The 24,141-nt window shown below is 56.1% G+C and overlaps 1 protein-coding gene and 1 long non-coding RNA gene across 7 annotated transcripts in view; one reads left to right on the top strand and one right to left on the bottom strand.

The window, feature by feature from the left end:
- Positions 1–24,141, bottom strand: part of SLC25A48 (solute carrier family 25 member 48) — a 38,483-nt gene that overhangs the window by 9,277 nt on the left and 5,065 nt on the right. For 3 of the 6 annotated variants that reach the window (XM_036013609.1, XM_036013612.1, XM_036013610.1), the window contains exons 2-6: positions 24,014–24,057; positions 19,441–19,512; positions 17,033–17,291; positions 3,224–3,481; positions 851–1,030 (exon numbers count right to left, since the gene is read on the bottom strand). In XM_036013609.1, the coding sequence (XP_035869502.1) occupies positions 851–1,030; positions 3,224–3,481; positions 17,033–17,291; positions 19,441–19,512; positions 24,014–24,057 (813 nt within the window). The remainder of the gene's footprint in view (positions 1–850; positions 1,031–3,223; positions 3,482–17,032; positions 17,292–19,440; positions 19,513–24,013; positions 24,058–24,141) is intronic. The other 3 variants (XM_028528397.2, XM_036013611.1, XM_036013613.1) reach the window with 3 other exon arrangements.
- On the top strand, positions 19,531–21,004 carry LOC118497834. Its single transcript, XR_004900344.1, has 2 exons — positions 19,531–19,763; positions 20,623–21,004. It is a non-coding gene; the product is annotated as an uncharacterized LOC118497834 (long non-coding RNA).

The raw sequence follows: 24,141 nt of genomic DNA, 5'->3' as shown, positions 1-24,141 counted from the left end.
TCTCTTCCTAAATGTTCTCTGTGTGTGATGCGTTAGGGTAGGCACTTTTTATATGCATAATTCAGTTTAACCCACAAATATCCCTGTTATTCATGGTTATCCTTGATACACTGAGCCCCGGAGAGGTGAAGCACATCTTGTCTGGATTCCTCCAGCTCACAAGTAGCCAGGCCTGGCTACTCAGGCCTGCTAATCCTGGGAGGCGTATCAAGAAAATCAGGGGCCTACAGGAGGAGGAGCAAGGGTTTCTCTGGAGGGTGCTCAGGGTGTCGTGGGAGGCAAGACAGACAGGGAGAATTCATGTATAACCTTGGAACTGGGCATGGGAGTCTGGTCTTCACTCTGGGGCAGTATAGAGGCAAGAAGGAGCTTGGGTTTAGGACAAGACCCTTGGGTGCAGGGAGGAGAAAAGAGGAGGAGGGAGACGAGGCCTGGTTGGAGGCTGCCTCAATAGCGGAGGCCAGAGGAGTCAGGCTCTGGACTCGTGTGGGTGGGAGAGCAGGAGACAGACCGGGGGGCTGGAACCTGTGGTGACTGAGGTGGTTCTGGGCCTTCCCACGTGGGGGAGGGGAGGGGGAGGGCAGGCGTGAGCAGGGAGTGAGGAAGGACCTCCCAGCCTGTCTTGACGATAGGGCAAGCATCGGTGACACACAGACGCGGGTCTGGGTCCCGGCTCTGCCACACTGCTGCTGCTGGACCTCAGGCGGGTACCAGTCTCCTCTGAAGCTCCGTCGGGGGGCACACCCACCCTCTCACCAGCCTGGGGCAGGGAGGAGACAAGTTTCTCTTACCGCCAGCACCTCAGTTTCCCTTCTCTATGATCTCACGTCCCCCCAGATGTCTGACCCACCTTCCAGGGACTGACACCGACCCCGCATGGCTGCTGTGGGGCTTACTTTAAGACCGTCCTTCTGGTAACTCTGGGAGATACAGTCCAGGACACCTTTGTATTTGTTTAAATAAACCCCATCAGCCTGGAGGCGACTTTTCACAACATCCATAGGAGTTGCTGTTCCCCAAGAAATTGCTCCTGTGAAGAGAAAGACAAACCGGTGTCAGGGGCTGGCTGGTTGGGGTCTGGAGGGGACCCTGCAGATTTCCCCCCTCAGAGGCTGAGGGAAGTGAAGACATTCAGGGTTAGGGCCTGTAAAGGCCGCTCCTGAGCCTCCCTTGACACTTGCCATAGGACCCCTGCAGACCTTGGCTCTGCCATCTGTAAAGTGGGGCCATGGCCCCTGTCTTCACGGGGTTGCATGAGGATGGATAAACAGATGCATGGGAAGCATTCAGCCCAGTGCCAGGCCCATAGCCAGTGCCTTACAGGCCTGTATTGGTAGATTTTATGGAGAGACAGGACGAGGTCCTGCTGGTCCTCTGTAGCACCTTTCCAGGGGCAGGGCAGGGCCCAGGGGGAGGCCTGAGGCTGCAGGCTGGCGGCTCCCACAGGCAGGGTTCACCCCGAACAAACACCGGCAGGAAAGAGGCTGCTGGGCAAGGAGGGGCCAGCCTGGGGACTGCCGAGGAGAGTAGGAGCAGGTCTTTGAAAACCTCTCGTCTCTTCCAGATAGTGGAGCAGAAGAAGCCTTGGGACCACGTGCCCCTGCGTCACCCTCATTGGATAGCTCAAATGCCCTGGTTGGAGCACTTTTGTGACTTTAAGAGGCTCTAGGAAAACCATTCAGGGTTATTGTGTAAACACAAAAGCTGGCACGCTCTCGGCTGGGGAGAGAAAAGCAAACGGATGCCAAAGTTCAAGGCAGCTTGGTTTGCAAGGTTTTGTAATGGCTGCCCCAAGCCCTCTGCCCACCCTGGCACCCAGCCCCTGTAGCTCCTGCTCTCGGCCCTCAGGGAGCCCTCTGGACCCCTCCTCCCGCTGCCCCCTTTGGGACGACAGGCACACGCCCCGTCCCTCAGCCCACGGAGAGGGTATAGCGGGTGGAGGTTGGCCTGCCACTCCACTCACACCTGCTCTCACCAGAGATGAGTGACGGGGGTTTGGGGGAGGATGGGCAGTGAGGGGAGGGTTGTCCTCTCAGCCAGCAAGTGCTTACTGAGCAAAACCGGGAGCCAGTACGGGCCAGGCCTCAGCTGGTGTGGGTGGGACAAAACACTGGTGTTTGGTGGCTAAGACGTGGGCTTCGTTCTGCGTTGGCTGAGTTTCAGGCATAGCTAATTATGAGGAGGAGGAAGAGGAGGAAAGACAATTGTCTTCTCTCAGTATCCGCCGTCTTAAACAGCAACCGTCTCTGGACTGCTGAGCCGCTCTGGCCACCGCTGCGTTTCTCTCTGCCCGGCACAGCACGGCCGGCGCCCCCAGAAGTGCTGTGAGACTCGGGTTCTCTAATTTCCTTCACCCTGCTCTCTCTCAGGCCCACTTCAATCAGGTTATCACACCTTCTCTTGACTGAAGTGGGTCTTGTCAAAGTGCCTGATGACCTCCAGCCACCACGAGGCCCCATGGGGCGGGGAGAGAGCTGGGCACGGGCAGCCTGCAGCAGAGAGAGCGGTGGAGCTGGGGCTCAGCCGTCAGGTGCAGGAGCAGAAAGTGGGTGCCGGCGGGTAAGCCGAGCCCAGAGGGCCTGAGACACCCCTGCAAGGGCACTGACTTCGACCCTACGAGGCGTGGGGATGCGGTGCGAGCTCTGAGTAGGGAGGTTACGTAATGGGTCCATGGTCACAAAATGAGTAAGTGTGAATTTGAACTTGGATCTTTGTGATGCAGAGTCCCTACTATACTGTCTGAACTGTCTATGTGACCTCGGGTTAGTCACCTAATTTCTCTGAACCTGACTTCCTCATCTGAAACATGGGGAGCCTGACGCCTGCCTTCTGGGGGTAATGAAACGCTCACATGAGAAAAGCTTACAGTGAGTCAATATTCCAGAACGGTGAGCCGCAGAGACCGATTTCCTTCACAAAGCTCAGAAACACTTGGCACAGAGGAAGTGCTCCAAATGTATCTTCTGGTTGAAAAAGCTGAATGAGCTCAAATGGAGGTACTTGTTACCCCCACAGGTCCAGGGAGCAGAGATGGAGAAAGGGAGGACAGTTCCCCACTCCTAGCCCCTTCTCCGGCATGTGGTAGGTGCTCAACATGAATTGCTGGATGAGTGGTGGGCGGGTGAATCCTGCCCCTCCCCATGGCAGAGCAGGGCATGTCAGCTCCCCAGCTGTCCCACCGTGGCAGCCAGCACAGAAACGGTGACCAACGCTGTTGCCTTACCTGCTGTGCCACCTGCCAGCCACACGGTATAGGGGCTGGGGTCCGAACAGGCCTCAGGCGTGATCCAGTCGCTCACGAACACATAGGGGATAAAGTAGAGGCAGTAGCCCGGGACGTCCCTCAGCAGCATAGCGCTGGCACCTCGGTATAGCCCCGCCAGGCCCTCCGTCCGCACGATGGTGGCGATGCAATGCACAGGCCCCTGGTAGGCTGGCCGCTCCCCGAGAGCCACAGCCCTGGGCTTCACACTGAGGTTAGCTGCAAAGACAGGGGCAGACGATAACAAGTGACCCGGGGGCAAGAGACTGGCCATTCTCTGGCACTGGAGCCAGCTCAGCTCATTGACAGTTTCTGCTCACGTGGCGCACTGGTTTTTACCAAACCTTATGACCTCCTTGGCAGCTCGAACCAGGGCTCTGGAGTCCCAGCAGAGAGGCCCTGCCAACAGGTACAGCCAGGCTGGAGACAATCCCATCCAGGTGACAAAGCACCAGTTGCCTGAGAATGCCCAGGGGTTCCTGGCCAACCGTCACTGTGTCTTCCTAAGCAGGTGTGGCTGCAGAGCTCCTAGGATCAAATATAAAAAGCCACACCAAGCTCTGTCTTGAAGCAGAGACTGGAAATCCAGCGCAGTGTGTGTGTGTGTGTGTGTGTGTGTGTGTGTGTGTGTGTTTCAAAACAGTACAATGTGTGAGATTTGGACCCAGCTCCAAATCCTGGCCCCCCAGTTACAAACATTTTGTCCTTGGCAGGTCACCTCTTTCAGCCTCTGTTTCCTTGTTTTGGTGAAGAACTCAGGCCAACACTGTACTGTATACTTGAAAGCTGCTAAGGGGGTACAGTTGAAAAGTTCTCACCACATACACACCCATAAAATGGTAACTGTGTGAGGTGATGGATGTGTTAACCAAGCCGACCTTGGCAGTCATTTTGTAATACACACATGTATCACCACGTTGAACACCTTAAACTTACACAGTGCTCTATGTCAAGTATATCTTAATGAGGCTGAAAAATTATGTGTTCAAAATATAAAAGAACATCCTGTTGTGCGTATAAATAAGCAATACCTGTAGCGTGCTCAGCTAGGAGCACTGCAGGGCTGCACTACACTATCCAGAGATCATTCTGAGACCCAGGTTGGCCAGCATGGATTGGGCGCAGGATGCACTGGCTGGAGGGCTGGACTTGCACTCACTGCCTCACTCCAGCCCTGGTGCCATCGGTCCCTCGAAGTCCAGGAGCACAGGGCTGCTGTCCCCTTGTCTGACCTGCTGGGTCTCTGCTGGCAGATCACAGGTTGCTTTGTCTGTAGCTTCTTCTAGGAGTGTGTATAGCTGGCAAGTGGTGACTCTCTCTCGTATTTAACCCTACCATCTGCTCCCCCGCTGTCTGCATCACAGACGCCCCCTCTCCTGCTGTGGACCCTTTCGCACAGCTTACCCTGACTCATGGCTGGAGAGACTGCCCAGTCCCTGTGCAGACACAGCAGGCTTACTCTCAATTTTTTCCCTCCTTGGGGAGCTAGCACGACATGCCCAGGAAAGAAGTTTGGCTGCGACCACTTGCCTATTCTGCCGCCGGGCTTCAATTCCCGGAATGCAGCACCTCGGTTTGGTTTTGCATACGCTGGCAGACAGGCAGACTGGTTTGATTACGGAGTTGAACTTCCAAGTCTCCCAGGTAGTTCTACCTTTATCAGGGAAAAGGTTAGGACTAAATATTCAGCTTCTCGACGCCACAGCCCAAACTGGAGATTTGGGAGTGAAGTGCAACCTTTCACACGTCGCAGAGCAGGTGGGGTCGAGGAGGCGGTTTCTCTTTTCCTAGGAAATGTCACTGAACGAAGTAATCCTGTATTTTCCCTCTGTGGCGGCAGGGGGAGAGTAATCACAGCCATGCTGTGTGGACAGGAGACTGGGTCCCATTCACTTCTGCCCCAGATCCCACAGGAAGTGAGCCACGTTTGGGGCAGGGCACATAGGGCCCTGTGAGCTCAGAGCGAGATCAGACACTGTGGTCTTTGAAAGTCTACTGAGACATCACTGGGCACCCCTTCCTCTCCCAAATCTACCACGATACTGCCGGGGTCCTCCTGGGTAATTCTGGCATTAGACAAAATAGATGTAGTTGCCCCAATGTACAAACTTTGCCAGGGCCAGGCTCATGTCCAAGTGCAGTGATCTGACCCAGGGATCAAAGATGTCATGAACCACCGATGGGGACGATGTGGCTTCCAGTAGTTATTGACAGGATGAGGGTCTCCGGCAATACTCTGCCTGCTTGGAGGTACGGAGGTTGAAAAAAGTACTTGCCCAACCTCAAACTGGCCCTGTTAACAAAAACCTGAATTTGCTTCCTTTTCTCTCCAGAGTGAGCAACAAGGAAATGCTCCCGCACGCTCCCCCGGCTATGTTCCTCTCCAGGTGCCGATGACCTGGCCTTGAGTCCGGGTTTGCACAAGTCAGCTGTAGGTGCGACATGCACGCGTTTCAGGAATTCTAGACTGCAGGGCGAGGCCCGCCTTCTTGGAGGTCTCGCTGCTGCACAAAGAAAACCAGCTGAACCTTGAACCAGACACTGAACTGAGGCATCGCTGGGTACCCCTTACTCTCCCAAATCTACCAGGGTCATCCTGGGGATGACCCTGGGAACAGGACCCTACCTTGTACTTCTCCCCCCTCCCCCACAGGTCAATAGTGAGGAAATTCTTTAGCATACGAATACATGTGTGGTTTTGTTTTCAGAACCTCTGCAGGGGGAGACACATACACACCGACCCTTTACCCCAAACTATTTCAGGGTGCGTGTTTGCTGAGAACAAGGATCGTCTTACCTGCCTCCGTGCGGTCACTGGTTACATGCCCTATGCTGCTGACCACACTGCCCTCTGACCTGCTGTCTGTTCTCCCACCGTCACTCAGTCTCGTGGTGACCTTCACGGCGTTCCTCCCTCCCCCCCGGACAGCGTCCAGGCTGGGCCGGTATGGCAGTTAGTTGTCCTCTCTCTCTAGCCTCCTCTAATCTGGAGCCTTTCCACGGCCTTTCTTTGTTCTGTTGTGACTCTGACGTTTTTAAGGGTGTGCGGCCCCCCTTCTTGTAAACAGGACTTTCTCCACTGGGGTTTGTTTGATGTTTCCTTGTTGCCACACAGCGCTTACGCACTGTTGGCACGACCTGCTCCCCGTTCTCGCCTCTCTGCCCACGAAGACTCATCACGCTCAAGAGCCTTCTCTGGCCTCCTATACCTGTTGGGTTTTTTTTTTTTTCAGTTTGATTTTTCTTAAATTGAAGTAGAATTTACCTTCAATAAAAGGTATAGGTGACAAGTGCACAACACGTGAGTTCCAACAACCGTCACCACACCCTACTGAGAAAATGACATCTTATGCCTGAAACAAACTGTTTTGGTCACACCCTGCTCAAGCAGAGCACAGATTCCGAGCCCAGCTACCCTCTCCTGCTTTTCAAGGTGAAAGACTGCGACACTATGTGTCACTCAGTGAGATGCAAATTTTTCTTTCGGGTGATGGTTATTACCGTCTGTGTTAGCAATGGTGATACAAATGAGCCATCTGGGACCCCAAAGCAGAAAAGAGCAGAGAGTGCTCTCAGTGCTCAGGGCTCAGATGCTCTTGGCTCAGCCGGGAGGCGTGGCCCTGAGAGGTGTGGCCTGGGAGCGGGGACTGCTGGACTGAGAAAAGCACTGAATCAGGATTCCTGGCAACTCCAGCAGCGGGCCAATTTTAGTTTGCAAAAAACAACTTTTGTTGATCCCTAAAAACGGACTTGGGAGGTTGCTGGCAAGCAGCTCTTGGAAATGTGAACAACCCACGCCTTGCCTGTCGTCGGCACAAGGACCTGAGGGAGGAGGCCGGGAGCCGGTGGCACCGTGAGTCCCCACTTAACGTTGCAGGTAGGTTCCTGCCCCCTGTGACTTTAAAGCGAAATGACACATCGAGGAACCAATTTTACCACAAGCTAATTGATACAGACAGGAGTTGGGTTCCTGTGGCATATTTCTGGTCACAAAAGTACCAGCACACTTTTAAATAAAGACCCAAAACACTTCTAAGATTAAACAGTAAAATAAATGTGAGCTATGCATACATTTAAGAAACAATAATAAGAAGCAAGAAGGAGAATTATTTTCCAGCCTGCTTATTCCAGTTCAGGGTCGCGGGGGGCCGGAGCCTGTCCCAGCAGCTCAGGGTGTGGCAGGACCCACCCTGGACAGGACGCCCTTCCGTGGTCGGGACGCCCACACACACTCACTCGCTCACACCGGAATACCTTAGACATACCAGTTCACCTCCCATGCACATCTCTGGCATGCGGAGGAAATCTGAGCACCCACAGAACACCCACACAGGCACGGGAAGAACACGCAAACTCCACCCAGAAGGCGGCCCCAGCCCGGAACTGATTTCCTGAATCACTGTTACTAAGAAAGGAGGTTGAACGAAACAGCTTCATTCAAAGCCCTGCCGTGCTCCGCTCTACTGAGCCGCTGGCTCCCGGCCGGCCTGCTGTCCCCGAGCCTCCGGGACTTGGGCTGGGGGCGTGCGCACATGTGCAAGTCTGCCGGCAGAGTCATCTTCCTTTAGGGCGAAATGTATTTAGTTTCTCTAGAACTTTTTGTTCAGTGAGGATAAGATCATGAACCAAATTTTGCTTGTTTCTTATCATGAGTGCTTTCCCACGGAGACTAGTTTTTGCTGTTCTCTCGAAATCAAGAGCCTGTTACCTATTATGACAATAGGTATGGATTATACACCCCAAACACTCGGAATGCCTGTGTTTTTCTTTGTCTTCCCAAACTCAGTTAGGATCAGCTCAAGCCCCTGCGCCAAGGCTGGCGGATGCTCAAAGTCAATGAGATTGGCCCCCATTCCGTTCCTAATTTTCCCCTTGGAGCGGAAGAGGGCCTGCGGAATTCTACCAAGACCCTCTCCTCCAGACCACCCGACCGTGTCCAGAGTGGGCCGGCTCCTTAGTCCACATGCTGCACCTCTGGCCCCCCTGGTCTGCACCGTGTCCGGTGCCCTGCCTGCCCCCTTCCTGGGCTGGGGGTCCCTTTGAAGAAGGCTCTGCAGAGGGCAGGGCGTCCAGGTTTGGCCAACCCTAAGGGGTATCCACACCACCACCTCTTGGGGGTCCTCCCACCTCAGCGGGGGCTGGACCAGCTCAGACACAGGTGAGGGCCCCCACAGATCTGCCCCTGCTGCTCCTCTTCCCAGAACCCAGGACCTCGCCGCAGCGTGCCACTGTGCCCTCCGCAGGTATAAGCAGAAAAGTTCCAGTTCTTTCCCCTTCTTAGACCTGCTGTCCCATTTCTCAATGGGCTGCGACCCTGGAAAGAGGAAAGCTCGCTGAAACACCATGGCTGGTCATTGGTTTACTGGGCCTGGCCCTCAGGAACACAAGGTCACTCTCCGGAAAGGGAATTGCCACTAGGCCGCCCCTGTATGTGTGAATTTTGGGGGTCACTTCTAGAGAAAATCCTGGGCGAATCGGTGGTCCGCAGATGAGGCCCTGCTGGTCCCCAGTCAGCGGTGTGCAGGCTCACCAGACGGTCTGCGCTCGGGAACGTCTAGGCCAGGGGGTCCTCAAGTGCAAATGGCCAACGTGGAGTTACCTTGACTCCAGGATCCGTAAACACTGTCTAGTTTGACAGAACTCCGAACATCCCTGACATGTACATTACGGCCGTTTTTCTCATATGCATAGGTGCCATGGTGGGGAATACACAAATATTTACTTAAATATTCTAATAATACTCATTAGTAATATTAAACATTATTACTAATAATAGCCTCTTGTCATATGGCTTTTCTTAACCCATGAATGCTGGAAGGATGGCTGCCACCCTACGGGCTGGACCCCATTTCATACATTAAAAAGGGACTTGTAGAAGGAGCTGTGAGTCCCCAGCCCGGGCCAGAGGCCATATCCCTGTGATGGTCTGCCCTGACTGCTGCTATTTTGCCCTGACTGGTATTTCCTGCTGTCAGAGAATTTCCGGATGGCAGGAACCACACACCGTGGCGTGCCCCAGAGCACCGTGACCTGGTGTCCACCTGACACTGTGCCCCGTGTCTGTGCTTCAGCATCCACTCAGTGAGTGCTGGAGCATCTGATCGAGCAGATCTCGGGGCTGGGGCCTCCCCACAGTCCACCTCCCATATCCTCGCTCATCCAGCCTGGCCCTGGCTGGTCCTTGGGCCAGAGGCTGCAGATACTACAGGGAACTTCCAAACCATGGGCCCAGCTACTGCACTGGTCTCAGATGCCATGGAACACCCAGGCACGGGCAGGCTGCCTCCAGCAGACAGGCCGGGTGTGACCTCAGTGGTCTGGGTTGGAGCAGGCTGGTGTAACCTGTCAGTCCGCTTCTCCAGGATATTGCCAACTGGGAGACTCTTGCCCATTTCTTGTTTGCCAAGAGTCCAGTGGCTTCCTCATGATCTACAGGGTCCAAGGTATCCAGACAGTTTAGTAGAAAGAACCCTGGGTTAGGAGCAGCCAAGATTTGCTTTGCTGCTCAGTGCGATTTTATGTACGACCTGGTGGAAAGGACTCGCCCACACTGGGCCTCGGTTTCCTCATCATCTGCAAAAGGGGGAGGAGTAGTAGCCTATGCACCTCATTGGGCTTCCGTGAAAACTAAGTGAGAATGTTGGCAAAGTTACTCTCCTAAAATGCATGTTCGGCAAATGTTCTCTCCTTGAGGCAAATAGTTATCATTCCTAATTTTATTATCCTGTCCTGCTATGACCCCAGATCCCAGATCCCAGATCCTGGATCCCGGAAGTGCTGGGCCTGCTGACCTGAGGCAGCGGTGGCCCGCTGCCAAGCGTACCGTGCGAGGCGGTGAATCCCCGAGCGGGGCCAAGAACTTCCAACACTGCTGTCAAGTCCACAAACCAGGACAATACTTGTTCTTGTCCATTGAGTCAAAAAACAAACAGGTGTGTCCCCGGTGGTCAGAGCTTCATGACGGTGTGTTCTGTTGTGTGCACCTTTATCGATCTCTGGTAGCTGCGTGGGGCCATGGTTTGAAAATGACTCAGTTACACTGTCCAGAATTCAAAGACTCCTCTGGAACTACATGGCTGAATGCCTGGCCTCTCCACAAACCTTCCCCCTCCACTTCTGGGCTGCCATTGTTCCAGCCCTCACTCCGTGTTAGCAGCCCAGAGCCTGGTGGAGAAGAAGGCCCCGGCTATATGGTCCTGGCTGGTCTCCAGTTCTTTGTGCTGCTTGTCTGGCTCCAAGGGTTCCTGCCTTCCCATGCAGGCTTCCCTCCAGAAGTCTGCATCCGTAGTTCCTGCCCCATACCAGGGAACTCTCGGACAATCCTTGTGTCTGTCAGAAGGCTGCTCCTCCCCAAGGCCAGACTGGACTGTCACACGTCTTTATGGTAGCAACAAACCCATTGCCAAGGAGAACAACTGGTGTGTGCCGGCTTCTGAGGCAGAGTAGGTAACATTCGCAGACAGACATTTTCTGCAGATTCAGGGCAACTGGAGAAATGGCCTCACTCCAGCTGTCAGCACGGGGGGGCAGGGAACTCCTGGGCTCACACGGGCTCTGTGTCCTGGTGCGCAGTTGGTGACCTTGCCTGCCCATACCCACCTCTCTGCTGTGACCCTCCCGCCCAGCGCGTCTCTTCTCCACATGCCCAGAGGACCTTCTCCTCCTCAAACCCTGGCCTCTCCCTGTCCCCCTTATTCCATTCAGGTAATCTTGAACAGGCAAGAGCCAGGCCCCAAAGCAAGCTCTCTCATTTCCTTCCTCTTTGCGCTCAATATTCCCTCTGAATTATCTCTCTTTCCTTCTCCTCTCCCAACTTGGAAAAGATTTTTCCCTTCTCCTCCCCTTTTGGAGACCTCCTGATCTGCAGAGCCAGGCTCCCAGGTTCCAGAGCCTCCCACGGGCCTTCGTACCCTACACACCTGACTGTCTGCCAGACTGCGCGCTCCCTGAGGACAGGGGCTGTGGTCTGAAACCTCTGATTTGCCTGCCGTGGTGGACTCGGAGCAGAGCTCTGGAAATGCTCGTGAGTGAATGAGTCCAAGAGCGAATTCAGACAGGCGTGCTGGTCAGCCCTGTGCCTCCTGCCGGGCTTGGGAAGTCACTAAGGTGGCTAGCACAGAGTTAGTGTGCCTGCTCCTCTGAGCCCTCAGACTCTGCCCTCTGCTGGTACTGAGGGCTTTCTGCTCTGCACAGTTAGGCTCTTCATGAAAACCCAGACCTGAAAGCTCCGGGGTGGGGAGGATGAGTGGCATCAGCTGTGGCCTCCAGGATGTGACTTGGCCTGGGCATTGGAGGAGCCTGGACTTGAAGTGCAGGCCCAGCAGGGCACCCAGGGGGATGCACGCCTGGGCAAAGGGTGATGACAGCTTTAAAAAGAAGGGTCTCTCTCCAGGGGCCTCACTGTCAAGTCCACAGCCAACTGGACTCAGGGCAACTCCTCTCTGTCTGCCAAGTGGCAGAGGCCCCAGGAGAAAGCCTCAGGCGAGATGGAAGCGTGTACAGGAGGGAGGACCACCATGGGGAAGTGGCGGTGGTCAAGGCCAAACGGAAATTCCCTCTAAACTCCAGCCACCGTCAATGTCGTTGGGTAAAGCCCTTCTGTATAACAATTTCACATTTGTACCAAGAATCTTAAAAATGGCCATAGCCTCTGACCTACTCATGAATCAAAGAGCCCACACATTTAGAGAAATAATCCTACATGAAGGCAATTCTGTATGGACAAATTTGCTGATAACACTATTTTTAAAAAATGAAGAACTGTGAAGAACTGTGAAGAACTGAAATTGTTCATCACTAGGGTGATTGTTAAATAATAAGTTTCCTGCCCTGGCTGGGTGGCTAACTTGGTTGGAGAATCATCAGTACACCAAAAAAGGTCATGGGTTCGATCCCCAGGCAGGGCGCACACCTAGGTTATGGCTTTGACCCCTGGTCGGGGCACATACAGGAGGCAGCCGGTCAACATTTCTCACACAAATATTTCTCTCTCTCTCTCTCCCTTCCCTTCTCTCTACAAATCAGTAAACATAGATCCTCAGATGAGGATCTAAAAAAGTAGATAATAAGTTTCCTGAATTCTAGCTAACACTGATTTCGTGTCTTCAACATGCCAGGCATCGCCCTTGCTTTGCAGATGAGTAAACTGAGGCCAGGCCACGTGAGGTGGGCCAGCCACAGTGTCCTGACACCGGTAGAAGATTAGAAGCAGGGGTCTAACTCCGGCAACTGAATTCTGACCACACGACATCGTCCCTCTCAGTGAGTGTGCATGTGTGTGTGTGTGTGTGTGTACGCATGCGTACTCCATGGAATGCTGCGCATCTTTTAAAAATACTACCCACTGATTTAAAGTAATTGTACACACATTTTTAATGACATAAATGTGTTTCTGTTATAATGTTGAATTAAAATAGGATATGAAACTGTCTCTACAATGAGTATAATCTGCTAAGATATTTAATCTATATGTATAAAGAAGAAAAGGAAACACATTTACGTAGTAACAGTGATTGCATTTGGGCAGATGGGTGTTTTCTCTCTTGAGAGTCCATGCTCTGTATTTTGTCCACTCTGAACCAAGGTCACCACTGATGGACAACCGGGCTTCATATCTGCACACCCGCCAACCACATGACCTGAGCTCACACTTCCACCGGCCAGCCCACCTGTCAATGTCCCAAAGCACAGAAGCCAGAGGTGTCTGTCATGGGCTCTGTTACATGGGCATGGCCTCTCATGGCTCATCGTCAAGGTCCCTAGGAAATGGGCAGGCAGTTCTGGGGTAAAGCCACAAGCCGTGAGCAATCCCACAAGCCCTGCTCAAGGCTGATCAAAATGCCCCTGTCGGCTGAGCCGCTGCACAGTGCGGGCAGACCCAGAGCCGAGACCACAGTCTGCAGCCAGCCCCGGCCTCGCGCTGCCTGGCCCACACAGTGCTTTGGGCTGCGCAGTGCTGTGCTGGTTTGGTTCTGTTTGGCTTTGTTTTTAATTGAATTAACTAATCATTCCCAATTGAAAGGCCCCACAGAAAGATCTAGCTTCCTGCCCTCTCTTAAAAATCAAGAGGCCCAAGCCATGTGGCAACAGTGAGCAGGCTCACGGCTGTAGCTGCCCCCGCAGACAGGATGTGGGCCCACCACTCCCTGCTGCCTCCTGGCTGCCGACACTGATGCACGTGCTCGAACTACTGCTTCTCTGACAGCGGAGTGATATGGGAAGTGAAAGATGTTCTGTGTCCACGTCTCAGTGCAAACAGGAAAACAGAAACGTGCACTAGGAGGGCCTGTTGGTCTCAAAAAGTGTGAGAGGGTTCACTGGCCGGTCACTTCTTTACCTCCCTGGTCCTAACGAGTCTTTGAGTTTTCTCCTCGGGCCTGGACGGTTCCCAAGGAACCAGTACAAGGAAACGGCATCCGTCCTCCTGTTCTGGAATGAGTCCTGGCAGAAAGTATGGCCCGGTGACATTTCCCCTGCCTGCCCCGCCCCACCCCCAGTCGTCACTCTGCTCAGCACCTGCAGTCGCCAAGCCCTTCTCCCAAGCAGCAGGGGTGGGAGGTGAGGAGAGTGGTCCATGCAGAGAGGAGCTGCCCAAAGCCACAGAACTCAGACCCATCCCTGGGAACCCACGAGCTGTGCCATTTACTTGAACAGTGTCCTTTTGGAGACGTGCTCCTGGCCCGCGTCCCTCCCTAAAGTTCAAAGCTGGTTTGGCGTGTGACGACTTCGTGCAAAGGCCTGGGGAGGCTCAGCTTCTGCAAAGTCCTGGGCCAGAAGCAGAAACAGTAGCAGTGGCTCTGAGTCAGACCGCCTGGGTCCCCTGCCAGCACCACCCCCCACCAGGGCAGTGACCTCAGGCAGCTGGGGAGCCTCTCTGGGCCTCCATCCCCTTCTGTAACTGTCTAGGGGCTGGGTTGTTGTGAAGACTGAACACACGCCAAGCTCTCAGCACAGGATCAGGGCTCAGGAAACGCGGGACCCCCAGCCCCCACTGCTCTGACCAGTCTGCCTCAGCCCGGATTGGAGGGTTGTAGGGCACAGCGGAGGTGGACCCTTCAATCGTGGTTTCTACTTTCCCTCCACCCACTCAGCTAAACTGTTTTCCTCTTTGCACTGACAGCTCAGCCCCTGGGGCCGGGCACCAATGACTTAGAGCTTTGCAGGGCAGGGCTGAGAAATGTTTGCCCATGGGAACCTCCTTGGCTGCCTGCAACGTCCCTGAGCTCCCAAAGGCCAGTTTCTGGCACACTGGGAGGGCCAAACCCACCCGTGTGCATTCTCTGCCACTGCCTTTAGGTGTTTACTTAGGGGAAGCAGTCTCCTACGGCACCACAATGAACTGGCAACCTGAGGTCAAGGGCAGGGTCCCATCCTCGCAGGAGCAGGGTCAGGGAGCACCATCCCTCAGGAGATACGGTCAGCGTCTCCTGTGGTGGAGAGGCATGGGGAGGGCACCGGGCCCCCACATTCTCACTGTTCCCCGGGCCTCTCCAGGAAGCCAGGCTCCAGAAGAGTCCAGACTTCCTGGATGGGCAGCTCTGGAGAATCCCAGCCCAGCTGGGCCACTCCCAGGCAAGCAGGCATGGGTGACCTTCGGGGCTGCCCTGGCCAGGGGCACAGTCCCAGCCTCCAGCCTCTCCTGCCGCCCCTCCTACCAGCTGCTCTGAGCCCTTCCTGACTCCCAGTCTAGCTGAGAGCCTGACCCACTCCCTCCCTCGAGCCATATTTGACATGGGCAGAGCACCACAAGAGGGGCAGGGTGGGTTCTTTTGCTCACCACTGTGTCCACATCACCTAGCCCTGTGCCCAGCATACAGCAGGTGCATAATGATTGCACGTTGGATAAATAAGCAGGCTAACAGTCATACCAACCTCACACGGTCAGGGTATATACTAAATGAGATGATGCAAATACCACCGCCCTTGACACAGCATCAGACACACCACGGGCAATTCGGCAGCTGCTGGTGGTGGCTGCTCAGCTCCCTCAAACTCAGGTGCCTGCACACCCAGCTCTGGGGCCTTTCTCAAGTCCTGCTATTTGCTGGCTGCCTGCCATCCTTCCTCCACTCTCCAGAGGCTTCTAGCTTGGCCTCAGGACCACCGTAGCTCAGGCCTTGGCTTGCAAAGTCAGCCACCATTCTAGCACCTTTCTCAGGGAAGGTGCAGGGGGTGAGGGCAGGACAGGGGATGGATCCAAATACTGTTGAGAAAGCTCAGCAATTACTACAGGCCTTGCCCAGAAGAGATGGTCAAAGGCACCCTCTTTTGACCTGCCACTAAGGCAGGGCAAACCTCTACTTAGTAAAGGTCTGCTCTTCTTGTTACCCTGCAGTGACCTTCTGAAGTGTCCAAGGCACCTCGCCTCATCCCTAGCTCTGAATGCGTCCCATCTATCCATGCTTCCTTTCTCTATCTGAACCGCCCCAGCGCGTGGGGCCTCTGCCTCTCGTGTGTGTGGGGCTCACGTACATGTGTATGTATATTAGATTTGGTTATTTTCTCTTGCTAGAAGAAGAACACTCACCAACTAATCTCCCTCCAAATGTCCCTGGCCTTCTGAAGGAAGGCATTACTGGAGAAACATCTTCCCTGGGGTCCAGGCTGGCTGTCCCACCCCATAGACCTCCCCCTATTTCCTCCACTGCCCTCCTGGGGGCAGCCAGACCCCTGGCCCTGCACGTGCCCCAGTGGGCAGCACCAGCATCATGCTCAGAGGGTGCGGAGGCCCATCCTGGACTGAATCGAGGCATCTGGGCCTCGGGAGGAGAAGTGCTGGGCCAGGGTGGCCCCGAGCAAACTCTTAGAGCTCCGCCTGTGGGCACAAGGGGTCACACACAGAAGATTGGCCAGGGGGAGGGGTCTTAGCCATGTGAGCTGTCAGCCCGGATCGGCTACCTGAGGTGACTGGGAGGACCATGGATCCAGACCTTCCATTATACAGGAAAGGAAACTGAGGCCTGGAAGGGGCAATATCTTTCCTGAGGAGAGAGTAAAATTAGAGCCAAAAGCCAAAGTCCAGGGCATTGAAATCTGTCTCCTGAGATCCCCAGCTCGTCCTCTCCAAGCCGGCACCTTCTACTCGGCACAGGGAGTGCCTTCCGGTTCCTCCCGCCTCATCGGAGCCGCTCCAGGAGAAGACGCAGCAGCCTCTTCCCAGCAAGGAGGAAGTGACGGGGCAGCCGTGGTGCAGGAGTGGCCGAGTAGCACCCCAAGGACCCAGAAACGAAGCTTTAGTCAGAGCAGCGAGGGTGAGGAGAGGAGCATCCCCTCCACACCCAGAAGCCCACGTAGGTGTGGGGCTTCCCCGGCCGCACTCCCTGGTACCCGGGGCAGGTACGGCTTTGAGACCTGCGTCCCCATGCCTGGCTTAATGTTCTACCCTTTAAAAATTCTTAATAATTTTTTAACAAGAGTCCCACATTTTCACTTTTCACTGGGCACTGCAAATTACATAGCTGGTCCTCACTCACCGAGTGTCTGAACCTCTGGGAACTCAGTTTTGCTTCTGTAAATGGAAAGAGTAACAGCACCTGCCTCACAGGACGGCTATGAAGACGAACGAAAAGAACACAGCAGAGGTCTTAGCAGGTGCCCGGCATGTAGTCAGTACTAACCAATGAGGTTACTACTCTAGATAAAGTAACGATTCCTCTGGGACCCTGCAGAGGCCCCGCTCAATAAGAAGGATGTTAACAACCACACCCCAGATCTGGCGAATCAGGAGAGGGTCACAGGCACCCGGACACCAGGCCCCTCCCGGCCTCTTACTTTCCCGAAACGGCTGTGTTTGCATCTGCAGGCGGATCTTGATGAGGTCCACAGGCGTGCCCAGTCCGACGGACACCACACCGGCCGCCACACTGGCCAGGAGCAGGCTCGACAGGGTGTGGGGTGGGCCGGCCTCAGGCTCCCTGCTCTGGTGCTGGCTGAGGAACCTCTGCGTGTTGCTGAAGACTCCAAACACCACGGAGTTGTAGACGGCGATGCTGGCCAGGGGGAAGGACATGCCCTTGAAGAAGCCGAACACCTGCGGGAAACCCCAGGGAGGGGAGCGTGAGACCTGCAGGCCGGTGCCAAGCCCCCCTCACGGCCCCGGGCACAGACCCTGCCCCCCGAGGGCTGGGCCCCGTGGGCCGGGGGAGACAGCACAAAAATAAACTGAGGTGCCAGAAAGAGGATGAAACAGGGCGCTGCTGTGGAAGGAGAGATGGGGGCCGGTGGGGGCGTGCCTGCCCTGAGGAGGAACTGGCTTCTGCAGGGAGTCTTGCGGGAGCCGTGGTGCTATCCTGGGCCTGGAGCGCGTATTTGTGACAGGAGTGGCAGGGCCCCTGGGCTGCGGCCGAGGGGGGCCTGTGCAGCTCTCGTGGTCGGCAAGCTTGCCAAGCAGCACACACCCCCTCTCCGCTGGCCACTCCAACAAACGCATTCTCCAGGCACTTGCCATGTGCCGGGCCCTGGGGGACAACAGGAGGAAAAGCCTCCACCAAGTTCACAGTCTGGTGGGGGAAGGGAGGGTGAACCCAGACAGATAAATTAAAGTACAATGTGCTCAGAGCCCTGCTGGGGGAGCTCAGTTGGTTAGAGCATAGTCCCAATAAACAGAGATTGTGGGTTCGATCCCTGGTCAGGGGACATAAAATGAACGCATAAACAAGTAGAACAACAAATCGATGTTTCTCTCTGTGTGTCTCTCAAAAGAAATCAATAACGAATTTTAAATATATATAATGCACTAAGCTTGTGGTGAGGGGCTAAGAAGAGAGTCCCACAGTCCTCCCCAGGGGTGCCCCCGAGCATGAGTGTCTCTTGAAGGAACAGCTCAAGGGAGGAGACCATGGACACACAGCACCTAGAGGCTTCTGCGCACACATAGGACACAGGAGGCCGGGGAGAGGGCGCTGAGGCTGAGGTCAGGGTCCCGTCCGTGCTGCCTTCCCAGTGGACACCACACAGGCTGTGCAGACACCGGAAAATTCCACTGGCCTGTGGAGGAGTCAGGGCAGTGTGCATGAGCCCCTTGCCAAAGGTGAAAAGGCGCCAGAAGCTGCCGCACAAACCCCAGGCTAGACGCAAACTGGCCAACCCTGACCTGCCAGAGACCAGGCAGCTCACGTGGGCTGGTTGCCACACACACATGCAGAGCCCGCTCCAGCCCCTTCCTCGGGTAACCTGGGATGTCTCGGAGCCCTGAGCTGCTGGGTCTCAGACGAACGCCCACGGTCGCCACCGCAGCCCCGGAGCTGGGACACTGGCTGGCAGACACTGTGGGGACAGGTGCCAACAAGGGAGAATCTCAATAGCCGCCTTTCAGGGCACGGAGCAAGTGCACGTGAGCCCGGAACAGTGAGTGCAGGTGGGCAGACTCGCCCCAAGTTTAAAGCAGCCGATCCCAGTTAGCACGGCACCCGACACCAGCCAGGCTGGGTCTGCGGGGAAACTGCAGGTGCGGGCGGGAGGCTCCCGAGCCCCAGGTCCACAATGGGGCCACGTTCCCAGGACTCAAGCAAAAGCTGGGGACTGCCCTGGGGCTGGTGCCTGACCATCATTTTAAATCAACAGGTCTCGTCATCCTAAATTTTAAAGTTTGTTTTAACTTCCCCAAAAAGGGGCCTTGACAGTTCTTCCTAAAGGACACAGCAACTTTTGAGAAAGGCCCCTGATTCATCTTCTATAAAATATTACTCAGGTTTCCCTTTGCAAAGAAGAGCCTTGGGTCCCACCGTCTTCAGCGCCCGGGGCACCAGCCGGCTGTGGGCTGGGACGCCGCAGTGCCCGGCCCCCACTGCACCAGGACGAAGGGCCGCCTGTGGGCACGCGGTCCTGCCCACTCACTTGGTTTTGAAAAACTTGACAAGTCACCCTGTTTTTTGCAGTAATTTTCCACTGTGGCTCTAAATTCCTCAGAATTCCTGCAGAGAGGTTATACAAAACCAGCTTCTTTCTCCAACAACATCACACTAGGGGCAGGGTTGGCTTAGGTAATGCATGCTGTCTGGGGCATGCTGTGAGGCGAGCGGGGAAACTGAGCCAAGCATGATGGCGGGGACAAACCGGACTCCCACCCGACATGCCTGAGGGAGGGCCAGGGCCATGGTCCCCGGCTGGGCGGGCTTCGCCCAATTTTGTGGGAGGCCCGGGTGGGTAGAGCTCCAGCCACCCGCCCGAGGGGCACTTACGCTCTCCTTCCTGTACACCGTGCGGATGCAGGTGAGGGTGTTTCCATAGCCGACGCCGGCCTGCAGGCGAGTCTGCGGAGACAGGCAAGGGCGTGAGGCCCAGAGGTCATTCATATGCCCACTGCCCCCAAGATGTGGAGCGTCCAGCACTGAGGCACAGACAGGGGAGGCCCTGCCCGAAGGGACCCGGGCAGGAGGGAGGCCTGGGCTTCAGTCCTGCACAGGCTGGCCCTCTGCCCCCTACCTGCACCGCGTCCCTCAGCCTCCCACCCAGACCTTCCTAAATGCAGCAGGAGCCCTCTTGGTCCCAGAGAAGAACAAAGGTCAGTTTGTTGAGCAAAAACGATGCCTGTCTGGGACCGCCTGATGTCCGCCTCTTGCGTACAAAAAGCTAGCTGGTGGCATGGCTCTGTCCCATCTTGCCTGCCGCTCTGCCCTCCTAAACACTCCCCAGGGCGACCTGCTCCTCTCACCTTCAGAGCCCCTTCACCACTCACCTGGGTGGGGGCCCGGCCTCCTCGACGGCCTCCTGCTTCCGCCCCACTCCCTGACCCAGACTGACTTTTGACGGTCTGATGAATTGGGTCACCGCTGTGCAAAGAGCTCCTATCGACTCAGAATGCACTGCACACCCTCCACCAGCTCCCAGGAGGCCCTGAGCCAGCATCCACACCTGCCTCTCAGCCCCCATCCGGCCATTTCCTTCGCCCCCCTGCCCCCACGACCTGCAACCCCCCCACCCCCCACACACATAGCACATTCTCCGGAGCAACTGTTCTTCCCCACCTCCAGAACTTTCCACCTCTCCTCTTCCCCCAGGAGGCTCTTCCTCCAGGACCTGCTCACCTTTTTGGTCTGTGCTTAAATGTTGCAATGGTATCATGTTTGCCTGTTTGCTTAGGGCTTCCTTGGGTACCCCTCCAAGGGAAGCAGGGCCGTTTTCTACTTCCCTCTTGTCCCTGGAGCCATGTGGGACACTCACCTGGCCCCTTTGTACCGTGGGGATGGCAAAGGTGTGGTGTCCTCCATGGAAGCTGGCTGTGGTGGCCAGGGGCACCACGAGGGCACAGAGGGTCTGAGTAAGCCCACAAAAGTGCCCAGGTGCCCTTTACCCTGGCCTTGGAGGGTTCCACTTCCCTGAGGATGTGTGGCCTATAATTCTCCCTTAAAACACTTCCTTAGCACCCAAGCATGCTGTGCCCAGGAGGAAGGAACCACAAGAACCACAGAGGAGGAGATCCGGACCCTACCCCCAGCCCCACACCCGGAGTCCCAGGAGGAGCTAAGGCCTGGGTGCCGCTAGGGCTCCACACTGACAGCCGGAGCCCAGTCCGTGGGCAGGTGCAGGAGGCCCTGGGAGGACAGAGCCCTGAAAGGGATGGTCTCTCAGGTGAAGATCGTGGGTCCTGTTTTGCTGCATCAAACTCCGCTTCATTTCCCAAGTTTCCTACGATGAGCAGGGGTTACTTTGGTTATTTCTAGCTTATGTAATTACCAAATAATTTTAAGTACAAAACTTATATGGGACCACATTCTCTTAATAAAAAAAAATTTCAACGCTACATACAAAGCTGAAGTCTGCTCAGGCCCACCCTCTGACTCAGCCCGCCCCTCCCCAGAGCGGGCAGGCTGGGCAAACGGCCGGGCTGAGTTACTCAGGCCTCCGTCCGAACAGTTCTCCTCGGACAGGCGGCCGGAGGAAATGGGCAACGCTCCTGTCGGTGTGATCCGTCGACGGTGTCACGCTCTTCATAATTGTTACTCTCATAATCAGAGAAATGTACTTATTGACTCACTCCACCAATATTTGCCGAGTGCCTATTTTATAGCCGGCACCGGCCCGATCTCGGGGAATGGAACAGAGGGAAAAACAGACACCCCGCCCTCGTGGGACTTAGACCGAGTGGGGCTGGAAAGAACAGTCAATAAAAAGCAACCCCCAAGTAAACACGTGTGTCTGAGGACGAGCGCCGTGCAGGAAGCAGACGGGGGTCGGAGGGCTGGCTGGTGGGGATGAGGCGCTGGGAGGTGCTGCCACGTGAGAACTGGGCCTTCATGTCCTCTGGGCAAGCAGAGGTCCCCCTGGATGCGGTGTCCCCAGCCAGGGCAGGTGGGGGAGCAGGCCGCTCTCTGCCCCATTTTGGGCTGGCCTGCAGCTGACCGCTCTTCCTGCTGGCCCCAGCACGGAGGGCTGGCCCTGGGGGTGAGTCCACAAAGTGGTTGACCCGCAGCAGGGTCACGTCCTCACTAAGAAGGTTGAGTGGTCAAGTCACTTAAGCAAAGAGCCAAACCCAGTCCATGGCCACAGAGCAAAGGTTCGCCAGCCGTGCGGAGCACGTGGGGGCTGCCGTCCACCGAGGCCAGCAGCACCGCTCAGGCCTCTGGGATTTCCAATTATATCCGGAGCTGACATTTAATGTGCACCAACTGCATGCCTGGGGAGTCCCTGGGCACCTCACAGCACGTATCTCCCCGACTCCCAGAAACACTCTGTGGCTTGGACGCATCCCTGCTTTACAGATGAAGGAAGCTGCCTCCCTGGCTTAGCTGTCTCACGCAACTTATTGTTGTCTAATTGCCTGTAATAAATGACTTAGTGGCTTAAAACAATGCACATGTCTCCTCTCCTGCTTGACTAGCCGGTTGAAAGGCAGCCAGGCCCTGACTGGAAACTCTGGTCCCAGTGCCTCAGGCCAGGCAGGAGTCCTGAAGCCAGCCCGCCCCACGGTCACCACGCTGCCAGGGGCTGCTCTCCCAACTGTGACAGGGCAGCTGCTGGCAGGGAAGGAAACTTTGACCCAACTCAGCAGCTCAGGCAGGTCCTTCTAATTTGGCTGCTCCATGGGCCAGTCCTGGGGTCTTGGACACGCCCCAGCGTACGTGTGCATCAGGGCGAGAGCGGCACGCTCAGTGCCCTGTGCTCAGAGTCACAGCGAGCATCCTCACGGCAGCCCTGCCGGGGAGGGGCTCTTTGCCGGTTTCACGGACCCGCAGGCCCAGGGAGGTTGAGTGCTGTGTCCTGGCCACAGGAGAGAGCAGGTGGGCTTCGGGTTACCTGAAGCTCTTGCCCGGACCTTTCTCAGTGGACAGGGGTACTGGAGAAAACATCAGCCAGAACGAAGGAAGGAGGAGGACATTCTGGGGAGACACGGGGCCCAGGGCCACACTGGGGCTGGCCCCAGAGGGGCGTCTGTGCAGGCTGGCATCTCAGGCTGTGCCCCCAGTGGGGAGGCTCTCAGGCTGAGCAGAGGCTGGATTTTATGTGTCACCAAGGGTTCCCTCCAGAGGCTCAGGGACCAAGGGGAGAGGAGGAGGAGAGCGTTTTCGGGTGGCATGTGACCAGGCCCAGGGCGGCCAGGCTTGCCTATGCGAGGAGGTGGCAGCAGCTCACCTGCATTAGGAGCGTGGCTGTAAGGCCCTCGGGGCAGGGGTGGCACCTGCTTGGTCCACCACCAATGCCTTGCTATCCCTGTCACGCCCTCACAAAGTGTCCAATAAGTGGTTGATGTGTGAGCGAAAGGCAGGGCCTGTATGAGAGACATGAGGAGCCAGGAAATATCTCTAAGTATTTAAGGCGAGTAGGCTGACCTCCCCATCACACAGAGAGCAGGACTGGCTCTAACCCAGGCGGGGCCACTGCCATGCAACGGGCAGGAAGGGGAGAGAGGAGACAGCAGCAGCCGTGGGAGAAGGGTCTGCGTGCGAGGCTGCTCTGTGTGCGGGCCAGGCAGAGCCTTAGACGTGGACCTGGGTGTCGCTACCAGAGGCCGCACCCTCAGGGCACGGCTCTGCATCCTGCTCGCCGAGGGGACAGGTGGAGTGAAGCCAGAGAGTGCCCCTTTGTAGTGCCTCACTCCTTGATGCTTTCACTTGTCGTGTGACCTGAGCAAGCCCCTTCCCCGTTCTGAGCCAGCTTCTCCATCTGCAGACTGAGTGGCGTAGTGACCCCATGCCAGGCGGCCCTGCTGGCTTCAGAGTCCTCACACCTGGGAGTTTCCTTGACTTGCAGAGGCTCCCCATTCCCGACCGGGGTCCAGGGTTCCGACCTGACACCCAAGGCCTCTGATCACTGGGTGCTGATATCCCTTTCCTGGATTCGGACACATGGCTGCTGCCAGAAACCTGGTGTGCCAGCACACTGCCCACGCAGGCCTTCCCACGGAGGCCCCACAGAGTGGCCCCATCTCAGTGCCTTTGCCCAAGCTGTTCTCTGTGCCTAAAACGTCTTTTCTAATCGCCTGAAACCCAGCCTTCGACTTTGGGCTCATTGGAAGCCTTTCCTGGCTCCTTAGCTCCACAGGGGCCTGCAGGACACTCACCAGTCCCCCCCCCCCCCCCAGTTCATGAGAACCTGGGGGCAGAAAGAGACATCCACCAAAACAGAATCACTGCCAAGTAAGGGGGGCAGAGCCATTGCAAACCCAGCCCCCGGCACCACACGCCCACGGGCTGGCACAGAGGACCTGCCCTGGGCTGGGGACTCTCTGGGGCATGGACACAGCAGGCCCGGTCCTGCAGGCAGACTCACGCCAGGTCCCACGGCAAGAGGAAATGACAAACATGGCTACCGTACCTTGACCGTGTCCAGGGGGTGACCGACAATGACACTGGCCGCGCCTGTGGGTTGAAAAAGAGTACCTGGTCACTCGGCCCCTGGACGCCTCGCTCGCACTCGCGGGCTCCTGGGCACAGGACAGGGGG

This window comes from Phyllostomus discolor, chromosome 13 (assembly GCF_004126475.2).
Source record: "Phyllostomus discolor isolate MPI-MPIP mPhyDis1 chromosome 13, mPhyDis1.pri.v3, whole genome shotgun sequence".
Taxonomy (NCBI): Eukaryota; Metazoa; Chordata; class Mammalia; order Chiroptera; family Phyllostomidae; genus Phyllostomus; species Phyllostomus discolor.
Note: the sequence above shows the minus strand (reverse complement) of the source record. Positions and strands in the feature narration are given on the sequence as shown.